The sequence below is a fragment of the Taudactylus pleione genome, unplaced genomic scaffold, assembly GCF_031769625.1.
Source record: "Taudactylus pleione unplaced genomic scaffold, aTauple2 ptg002751l, whole genome shotgun sequence".
NCBI lineage: Eukaryota > Metazoa > Chordata > Amphibia > Anura > Myobatrachidae > Taudactylus > Taudactylus pleione.
Window position 1 is genome coordinate 2,773,629 of NW_028287126.1, and position 11,385 is coordinate 2,785,013.

Here is an 11,385-nt window from a genome sequence, read left to right on the forward strand (position 1 = left end):
GTTATCGTGCTGACGAAAAGACGCCAAAATTGAATACGGGGATAAGTGAAAGCGGCGAAAATGATGTCATCGGCAAAAAAGTTTCGCTCAAACGGCTTTTCGCTCCACATTGAATACGGCTCTAAGACCCAGGAATTTCCAGGATTGATAGACCCGTAAGTACCCGTGTATGTACCGGATCTTATGTCTGAAAGGGGCATCATTTATATATTTATTTTATTAAGATGGAGGAATTGAGGCGAAGAGACAACTCTCGCTACACAATAATATTATTCCCCCCCAAAAAAAATACATGTTATAGCCGTGCACGTGCGGAAGTGTTATTCACAAAAATTATTTGGAAAATAGGATTTTTATTTTTTTTTAGCCATTTTTGAGAATTGATTCCTTTGAAGAAATGAATATAAATTGTAAAATGAGCGAGAACTATGCGCAATGGACGGGGAATGGCGGTAAGGCCGAACTACTGTATCTGCAATGAGTATTGACTGTCTCACACCAAATTCTTACCAAAATATAGTTTATTACAGTTTGCTAATAGACAGACTGACTAATGTAATGTTGCGTGTTGTCCAATCAACGTTATCGACGCGTTTCACCTAGTGCTGCGATCATTCACATTCCAGCAAAGTAGAAACTTTCTCGTCTTTTATTTGACCCTGATTATGAAGTGAATTCTGCGCTGTACCTAGAACGCATAGGATTTACAGATAACCGTGTCCCGCTGCGTCCCACCGCCCCCTTAGTGAGTCTGTATAACGTGTTCTCTTTATATACCGTGTATCAAACATCAGCCTGAATACCGCAACTGATCTCGGATGGTACATCGGGTCCTAGCTGTTATACAACGGAACCATTCTGGAAATACTGTCCCTACATATGGGGCACTTCTTGGGTACGGGGAGAGCCTGGTAGCACTGGTAGCAGGAACACACGTGACCACATTCCAGGAAGACGCAGGCCTTCTGGCTGCTGAGGCAGATTACGCAGGCGTTACGCGCCTCATTGCCTTCCTCTCCACCGGAGGCGCTGGCCTCCTGGAATTCCCGCAGCAGCCTCTTCTGACGCTGCCTCTCCTTGTAGAGCCGGTACTGATGCCGCAGGATAAAGAACAGGGTGACACACGTCGCCATCCCGCAGACCAAGGACAGGATCTTCCACAGACGGACCTGGGACTCCTGTTTCTGCACCAGGGACTCAAAGTCCAGGCTGCTGAGGTAATACTGCATCCCCGCTTTTGGAGGCTGCAGCTTTACGATTTTGTTGTCCAGGACCAGCTCGCCGACGCCGGTCAGCGTCGCCCCGACTTTCAGCATTTCCTCTGTCTCCTGGAGGCCTTTTGGCCTCTCCCCGGTGATGAAATGTCCGAGCACGTTGCTGAGGGACTGCGCGGCAGGGTGGAACTTCTCATAGACGGTCTCCAGGTCCAACAATGTTGCGTCTAAAGGTTTCACAACCCGAACATATGAGCCGGGCACAGCCGTGTCGTCTCGCACCAGGTCAAAGGGCACAGAGTTTGTCCTCTGGTGGATAACTTTCTCGTGGTCATTCCTAAAAAAAAAAAAAAAGAAAAAAATAGGCCCAAATATAGGGGTACATCGCATTGTTCATATCTCTTATAGAACAGGTTAATGATTTACTAAAATAGCAGATTCTTTTTTAAAGTGGAATGTAATCTAATTTCTTTCTCTGTTCATTTTCACAGGGAGAGGTACATAGGACACTTAGGGCCGTATTCAATTAGCGGCGAAAATGGACGTTTTCGCCAAAAAAAGAGGCAACAGGCGAAAAAAAAAACTGGAGAAAAGTTTTCTCCATCCCAGACCAGGTGAAAAAAATGCAATATCCCTATTTTTGACTAAAAATGTGGGGATTTCTTTCAGAACTCCTTGGACACCCCCCCCCCTAATGATAAATTACTGGGGAAAAAAAAAATCGTAAGTTGCGTACTTTGCCGAAAAAAAAAAAAAAAAAGTGTAAGCTATTTTTTTTCCAGGAAATGACTGTTCCACGTAAATTGGGGGTACGTTAAAATAGGTGCAAGTATATTTTCATGTCGTAAAAACACAATTTTAAAGACCATTAAAAAAACACCTGTGCGATATTTAAAAGACTTGACGCATCCATAACGCCCATCGAAAAATCAGACTCAATACATTAAAACCATTTTACTTTTTTTTTTTTCACCCAAAATTTGCGCGGTCGTTTTTTGCCAAAGTACGCAACTTACAGTTTTCTTTACCGGTAATTTATCATTAGGAGGGTGTGCAAAGGGTTCTGAAAGAAATCCCCACATTTTTAGCCAAAAATAGGGATTTTGCTGGGTTTTTTTTCGCCTAGTCTGGAATGGAGAAACTTTTTCTCCAGTTTTTTTTCGCCTGTTGTCGTTTTCACCTATTTTTTGGCGAAAATTTTGCTTTTTTTGTTTGCCGAAAACAGACGTTTTCGACAATGGCAAAAAAACCTGCCGTTTTCGCAGTTAATTGAATACGGCCCTTAGTTTTATAGTACCCATCTGTGCACGCTGAGTTGAGAACCTATTAATGACATTTCACACGCCCCGCAATGAGGTTACACACAGACCTTCCCTCTATTCCCTGCTCCCCAAGTTCTTTTATCCTGAGGATTAGCAGATTCAAATAATAACAATAGGGGATTCACAAAAGTTATGGGGAAGGGAAAGGAAACAATGGTACCTCTACTGACAATTGAGCTTTGCAAACGGACGAAGTAGTGCCACCACGGAAACTATGTCAAACCGTAAATTAGGAATATAATTAAACATTTACCTGTTCAAATTTACATGACACATAACTCAAATTCAAAAATATAGGTTTAGAGCAACTTTAATACTATAATAAATAGCTATCACATGGTTAGTTCTTCGCACCCTACTATTCAGTCACCGCTGCTCTTCAACTAACCACACCGGAGGAGCTGCCATCTCCTGAAACTCTCGGATTAGACGCACAATATTCTCTCTGTGCGCTACATTCATTCAGCCGAGAAGTGCGTTTGGAATAAGCAGCTGAAGGTTTTATGCCGTCTCCCCATAGGAAACTTCCAGGCAAACCCGCCGAGCGTCCCTTCTCCCAGACGGCTCCCTAGTTCATTATTAACAGGCTGGCGTGAGGCAAAGCTGACCGCCAGACAGGCATCACCCAAGCACCCTGCACCTGTAGCTAGGGTAACGCAGCAGGAAGTGTGGAGGTGGTTTCCTAGCAAGTCAGCTATTTATCACAGAGAGAGATTTATCTGTTTGCTCATCTCCAGCTTATCCTGGACACCTGGCCGCAGCTTCCCTACACTGCAGGTACAGAGGACGTGAGGAACAGGACGGAGACCGACAAAGGCCACAGAGAGAGGAGCAGGGTGAAGGGTTGCGAGAAGGGAAGAACGTTTTTGGTAAAAAAGTGGTGGGAGAGGGATGTAGTCTTGAACCCGACGGTCTAAATGCCGACAGCCGGCTTCCAGACTGCTTTATCCCGACTAGGGTCGAATGACAGGCGTCTAAATCTAGACGCCTGTCATTTGCCCGATGTCGGGAGACCGGCGCCCGGCATCCCGATCGAGCGGATGCCGGGCACCGCAGCGGACAGCCGCGGGGGGTGGGAGGGTTAGGTTTAGGGCTCCCGGGGGGGACTTAGGGTTAGGCACCCCCCCCGGGAGGTTAGGGGGAGGGAGGGTTAGGCACCCCCCCGGGAGGTTAGGTTTAAGCTGTGGGGAAGGGGGGGGTTTAGGTTTAGGCACTTAGAGGGGGAGGTTAGGGTTAGGCACCCCCCCGGGGACTTAGGTTTAGGCTGCGGGGAAGGGGGGGGGTTAGGTTTAGGCACTTAGAGGGGGGTTAGGCACTTGGGGGGGAGGTTAGGGTTAGGCACCCCTAAGTGAGGGCTAGGGATAAGGGGTAGAATTAGGTTAGTTAGTATTTACCTTAGGACGATCGGGATTTCCTCCTGCGTCGGACAGCCACTGTCGGGATTTGAACCGCCGGCCATACTGATTCCGTGACAAACACTTACAGCCACGTGATAAACACTTTTGTTATTAGGCATCAACCGCCTCTAATAAAGTCTGACCCCCTCCCCCCCAGTCTGACAACCACTAAAACACCAGAGAAATAAAACTGCTGGCAGGAGAACGTTTACAACCAGCCAATCACAAGCGTTTAGCTAGCGTCAGCAACTTATCAACACCATCCAGTATTTGTCCCCGCCCCCCGACCACCCTCAGATAATACGCCTTTCCCTGGGGTAAATCCGTCTATTTCCAGGTCTGCGTGTATTCCCACCCCCCACTCTGCTCGGCCCCCTTCACGGCGATTCCCGTTCCGCGCTAGGGGTGCAGGCCGCTGGGTATGCGCATTAAGTGGCTGAATGTTGGAAATCTATGTGGGGCTTATAGGTGGGCTCCGTGGTATGGGTATGCGCAGAATGATTTCCTGCAAGTAACTATGCGCCAACTGGGTCAGCCTCGCAATATCCGCAAACTTTCGTTGGGTGAGGGCAATCACTGCCTCCAAATCCCTATATGACATCTTTACTCTCAGGAGGTGACATAATCTGTACAATGTACTCTGTATACACACAGAACCACATCTGGCATAAGAGCGATAATTATCCGGTAATACGCCATTCCTTACAGGACCACAGTGACTGGTGAGGCGAAGCAGGGCGGCGGCCATGACACTCACCAGAGGTGCGTTGTCCTGTTCCAGACCATCTTGTGCTCCTTCAGAGACAGCCGGTGGATGACACCTTTGCAGCTATCCATGAACTGGCTGCTGAGAGAATCCTTCACAGACCTCACCACGCCTGGAACGTAACACAAGTCCGTGAGACCAGAGAATCCACGCCATGGCGCCAAAAAATGCGACGAGTGGTTTATGCAAACACCCTGATCTGAAAAACGTGACTGCGTAACGCTCACCTTCAATAACCGCATAGGGGACGCACTTTCCGGGCAGCTCCATGAGGATATTCTGTAAGTCGTCATCTAAGGAGATTTTCTTAGCGCCCTTAAAAATCACAAAATGAGGGACATTTATATCAATGCTCAGCTACTAATTGAGGGCTTGCCGTATGCCGGTGTCCCGTGGCTGGGAATCCGGCATCTTACTGCCCGGCAGTACATGGAGCCGACGCTGCTGGTTGTTAATATGGAGGCCCAAATGTATTAGCCTGCGAGTGGCGAGCAGCAACGGGATCTTGGCGATGTAGCCACTAGATTTAAAGCAGCAATTTGCTTTAAGGCAAAACCAACCTGGTTTTGCCTTAAAGTAAATTGCTGCTTTAAATCTAGTAGCTACACCGCTGAGATCGCGTCGCTGACGCAACCTGCAGGCGATCACATTTGGGCCTCCATATTAACAACCAGCAGCGTCGGCGCCATGTACTGTTAGTCCAACAATTGTTATTTTGTTCCACGTGTCGTTATGGGTAAAAAAATAAACCCCAACAATGTAAACCTGTCAAGTTAAACAATCTCCCGTCACCCCCATTTACATTTCTACCCTCTCTGTGTATAGAACCAGCGATAAGCCACCCTCCGTATATATATCACCACCCTCGCTATGACGTCAGGGACCCCATGTGCGACATCACCTAACCTTCAGGGACTCAGCAGAGCGGTATTTGTGGCGGTAAACAGAGTAGAAGATGGCGGTGACTGCGGAGCTGGAAGCCAGGAGAATGATCTGCCCGAGGGACGGGCGCCCGTTACCCTCCATCTGCGCAGGGGAAAGAAAATAGGATCATACATCGTACATATCATATTATTACCGCAGGTTATGACATCACGTTGCCGCAACCACAGCATTTCCCGACCCATGGTCATAGACCTGACATTGCGCCAACGAGAACGGTGCGTCATCTAAACTACGAGCTGCGGGAATTCCGTATGAAGGAAAGGACTGAGGAGCGTGAGGACTGGAAGATTATATGGAATTACAGACACATGCAATTATATATATATATAATTATTATTATTTTAGGCTCTGGTAACACTGCAGGATAATAATACTGTCAGCACCGCAGTAACAGGTATAAGCTACACTCTCACCTGGTAACACTGCAGGATAATAATACTGTCAGTACCGCAGTAACAGGTATAAGCTACACTCTCACCTGGTAACACTGCAGGATAATAATACTGTCAGCACCGCAGTAACAGGTATAAGCTACACTCTCACCTGGTAACACTGCAGGATAATAATACTGCCAGCACCGCAGTAACAGGTATAAGCTACACTATCACCTGGTAACACTGCAGGATAATAATACTGTCAGCACCGCAGTAACAGGTATAAGCTACACTCTCACCTGGTAACACTGCAGGATAATAATACTGCCAGCACCGCAGTAACAGGTATAAGCTACACTATCACCTGGTAACACTGCAGGATAATAATACTGTCAGCACCGCAGTAACAGGTATAAGCTACACTATCACCTGGTAACACTGCAGGATAATAATACGGCCAGTACCGCAGTAACAGGTATAAGCTACACTGTCACCTGGTAAGAGATTTTACATAGGTGCCGCTCCGCAGATACCCGGGGCTGCCCCACGCCCTCGTGTTTCGCAGGAGTATTCCAGCCCCAGCTGGAAACCATGGGTTGTGTGACCACAGGAACCCGTACAGAGAGTCAGGCATGTGCCCATCCCTGTACCCACCTCCCCAACAATACCGTCTACAGATGGTGACCGGCGCTGACTTACTGGGATTGTATTTCTGGTCAGGGGAGGGGGGACCTTAGTAAGAGCTGTTACATAGGTAACAGGACAGCAGTAATGATGAGATTATACAGGGCTGTGGTATAATAATATAGCAGCTGCTGCAGGATATAGACACCGATGTGACTGCAGATAAGGAACTCTTGGCTCATACAAACTGCCTCTTTTTTATTTTTTTACCCTGTGGTGTTGTTTTATTACAGGTGCATGCTGAAGGTGCGTTTTTTAGGATTTTTAACCATGCTTGCACCCCTTTTCATGTACCCCAAATTTGCTGGGACTACTTATTTTTGCAAAAAAACTGCTAAATGCTATTCTTCACCAATTGTGCAAAGACGCTAAATAGCAGCTATTGAGAGCATTTAAGAACCCCAAATACCTCCAGCAGGGCTATCGGGGGTATCCATAGTGATTCTCCATGTCAGAGCATCTTTTGGGGGGTGTCAGGCTGATCTCCCATATCTGACAGGACTTTTCGGAGATTTGAGTTTAGCCGAGACACATTCTAGCTTCCTTTGCAATTGAATAGGACGAAAAGGGGGGATGAGCGCGATACTTTTCCGGAGCCAAAACTGGCGATGACAGCGACAAACTCCGCCATGTGAAAAGTCCGGGACTTTTCGCCGGCAATTGAATACAGACCTTATTCTCCGGCAATGGTAACCTCTCCTGAGTGAAGTAACCTGTGTCACATACATCTGCCTCTCCCACTTATTCTCCAGCCATGGTAACCTCTCCTGAGTGAAGTAACCTGTGTCACATACATCTGCTTCTCCCACTTATTCTCCAGCAATGGTAACCTCTCCTGAGTGAAGTAACCTGTGTCACATACATCTGCCTCTCCCACTTATTCTCCAGCCATGGTAACCTCTCCTGAGTGAAGTAACCTGTGTCACATACATCTGCCTCTCCCACTTATTCTCCAGCCATGGTAACCTCTCCTGAGTGATGTAACCTGTGTCACATACATCTGCCTCTCCCACTTATTCTCCAGCCATGGTAACCTCTCCTGAGTGATGTAACCTGTGTCACATACATCTGCTTCTCCCACTTATTCTCCAGCAATGGTAACCTCTCCTGTGTGATGTAACCTGTGTCACAGACATCTGCCTCTCCCACTTATTCTCCAGCTATGGTAACCTCTCCTGTGTGATGTAACCTGTGTCACATACATCTGCCTATCCCACTTATTCTCCAGCAATGGTAACCTCTCCCGAGTGATGTAACCTGTGTCACATACATCTGCCTCTCCCACTTATTCTCCAGCCATGGTAACCTCTCCCGAGTGATGTAACCTGTGTCACATACATCTGCCTCTCCCACTTATTCTCCGGCAATGGTAACCTCTCCCGAGTGATGTAACCTGTGTCACATACATCTGCCTATCCCACTTATTCTCCAGCCATGGTAACCTCTCCCGAGTGATGTAACCTGTGTCACATACATCTGCCTCTCCCACTTATTCTCCGGCAATGGTAACCTCTCCCGAGTGATGTAACCTGTGTCACATACATCTGCCTATCCCACTTATTCTCCAGCCATGGTAACCTCTCCCGAGTGATGTAACCTGTGTCACATACATCTGCTTCTCCCACTTATTCTCCAGCAATGGTAACCTCTCCTGAGTGAAGTAACCTGTGTCACATACATCTGCTTCTCCCACTTATTCTCCAGCAATGGTAACCTCTCCTGAGTGATGTAACCTGTGTCACATACATCTGCTTCTCCCACTTATTCTCCAGCAATGGTAACCTCTCCTGAGTGATGTAACCTGTGTCACATACATCTGCCTCTCCCACTTATTCTCCAGCCATGGTAACCTCTCCTGAGTGATGTAACCTGTGTCACATACATCTGCTTCTCCCACTTATTCTCCAGCAATGGTAACCTCTCCTGTGTGATGTAACCTGTGTCACAGACATCTGCTTCTCCCACTTATTCTCCAGCTATGGTAACCTCTCCTGTGTGATGTAACCTGTGTCACATACATCTGCCTATCCCACTTATTCTCCAGCAATGGTAACCTCTCCCGAGTGATGTAACCTGTGTCACATACATCTGCCTCTCCCACTTATTCTCCAGCCATGGTAACCTCTCCCGAGTGATGTAACCTGTGTCACATACATCTGCCTCTCCCACTTATTCTCCGGCAATGGTAACCTCTCCCGAGTGATGTAACCTGTGTCACATAAATCTGCCTATCCCACTTATTCTCCAGCCATGGTAACCTCTCCCGAGTGATGTAACCTGTGTCACATACATCTGCCTCTCCCACTTATTCTCCGGCAATGGTAACCTCTCCCGAGTGATGTAACCTGTGTCACATACATCTGCCTCTCCCACTTATTCTCCAGCTATGGTAACCTCTCCTGAGTGATGTAACCTGTGTCACATACATCTGCTTCTCCCACTTATTCTCCAGCAATGGTAACCTCTCCTGAGTGAAGTAACCTGTGTCACATACATCTGCTTCTCCCACTTATTCTCCAGCAATGGTAACCTCTCCTGAGTGATGTAACCTGTGTCACATACATCTGCTTCTCCCACTTATTCTCCAGCAATGGTAACCTCTCCTGAGTGATGTAACCTGTGTCACATACATCTGCCTCTCCCACTTATTCTCCAGCCATGGTAACCTCTCCTGAGTGATGTAACCTGTGTCACATACATCTGCTTCTCCCACTTATTCTCCAGCAATGGTAACCTCTCCTGTGTGATGTAACCTGTGTCACAGACATCTGCTTCTCCCACTTATTCTCCAGCTATGGTAACCTCTCCTGTGTGATGTAACCTGTGTCACATACATCTGCCTATCCCACTTATTCTCCAGCAATGGTAACCTCTCCCGAGTGATGTAACCTGTGTCACATACATCTGCCTCTCCCACTTATTCTCCAGCCATGGTAACCTCTCCCGAGTGATGTAACCTGTGTCACATACATCTGCCTCTCCCACTTATTCTCCGGCAATGGTAACCTCTCCCGAGTGATGTAACCTGTGTCACATACATCTGCCTATCCCACTTATTCTCCAGCCATGGTAACCTCTCCCGAGTGATGTAACCTGTGTCACATACATCTGCTTCTCCCACTTATTCTCCAGCAATGGTAACCTCTCCTGAGTGATGTAACCTGTGTCACATACATCTGCTTCTCCCACTTATTCTCCAGCAATGGTAACCTCTCCTGTGTGATGTAACCTGTGTCACATACATCTGCCTCTCCCACTTATTCTCCGTTACTTCTCTCCCGAGTGAAGTAACGTGAGTCACAGACACTCCTGACACTGAGGGACTCTCCTCCCAGCTCAGACAACACCCATAGATCACAGAGTCAGGGCAATGGGCGTCCGGTGCCGGGAAAGGCTCAGGGTTGGGGCCCTAATGCCGTGCAGAGAGGGGCCCCAGGACACATGCTGGTACCTGGGAGCCCACCTTGTCCCAGTGGCCAGTAAAGCGCCCGCCCGGGGCAGTTACAGGGTGACCCGACCCCCCCACAGCACTCACTTCCTGCTCATGCGTCCAGCGATGACGTCAGCTGAGGGCACGGAAGCCGCCGCTCTGCCCACTTCTGACGCCATGGGGAGGGCGGAACTTCTGGCTGGTCCCGCCTACTACTAACGGACAGTAGCTGCAGCTCCTGTTATTCGCTCTGCCCACATCTGACGCCATGGGGAGGGCGGAACTTCTGGCTGGACCCGCCCACCCCTCACTGACAGCACCAGCTCCTGTTATTAAAGGGGAGGAGGGGGAATGCTGGGACTTGTAGTCCCCCTACAGCTATAAGCGTACTTAAGCCTGTAAGACTTATTATGTATTCATGTGTGTAACCATTTATAGACTCTATGTGCACGTTGCACCTATCAAAATATGTTTTTACCCGGTGGGTGATTCTCTTCTCCCCTGAGTGTGAGGCAGATGGTCAACAGTCAATAGGTCAACGCCAGATGGTCGACATGTAATAGATCAATGGACAAAAGGTCGACACTAAAATGGTCGACACGTTTTTTCAAAATGTGTAAGGTTAGTGTAAGGATGAGGGCTCGGCACTAGAGGGAGGGTTAGGATTATTGGAAAAATAAAAAAGTGTTGACAATTTTTGTGTCGACCATTTGTCCCTGTCGACCTATCGCATGTCGACCATCTGGTGTGGACCTATTTACTGTCTGCCTATTCATTGTTGCATCTTTTATACCACACACTAATTAGATCATTTAGAGCCTTTGGCGAAAGAGTCCCTGATACCCCCTCCCCCACCCCATGGGGGTCATTCAGACCCACTCGCAAGCGGCAGTACGCTCGCAAGTGGGTCGATGTTCCCCACTGCGCATGCGCACGACGGAGGGAACTCCGTCGTGCGCATGCGCGAGACCCGGACTGCGACAGCCAAGCTGTCGCTCCGGGTCTCGCACCAAAGGGGGCGTGCTGTCGATGGTGACTGACAGCACGCCCCCTTTGGTGGGCGTGCCTGCCAGACGGAGGCGTTCCCATGGGAACGCCTACCGTCTGAAGCCGGCCCCACTGACATCACTAGTGATGTCAGTGGGAGTGATTTTGGCTCTGATAGAGCCAAAATCACTCCAGGGCTTGTGGAAGGGAGACCCTACCGCAGGGTCTCCGTCGCAAGTCCGACGGTCGCGATGGTCAAGACCATC

At 48.4% G+C, this 11,385-nt stretch overlaps 1 protein-coding gene across 2 annotated transcripts; it reads right to left on the minus strand.

The window, feature by feature from the left end:
• Positions 1–503: 503 nt before the first annotated feature.
• Positions 504–10,331, minus strand: MUL1 (mitochondrial E3 ubiquitin protein ligase 1). Of its 2 annotated transcripts, none has more exons than XM_088466272.1 (5): positions 10,238–10,331; positions 5,606–5,725; positions 4,927–5,014; positions 4,691–4,811; positions 504–1,551 (listed from the first exon to the last, which is right to left on the minus strand). In XM_088466272.1, the coding sequence occupies exons 2-5, from the start codon at positions 5,723–5,725 to the stop codon at positions 834–836; spliced, it is 1,047 nt and encodes a 348-aa protein (XP_088322398.1). In that variant the 5' UTR covers positions 10,238–10,331; the 3' UTR covers positions 504–833. The 2 variants fall into 2 exon arrangements, with proteins under 2 accessions (XP_088322398.1, XP_088322399.1); XM_088466273.1 differs by lacking the exon at positions 10,238–10,331 and adding an exon at positions 10,154–10,224.
• Between the last annotated feature and the right edge of the window lie 1,054 nt (positions 10,332–11,385).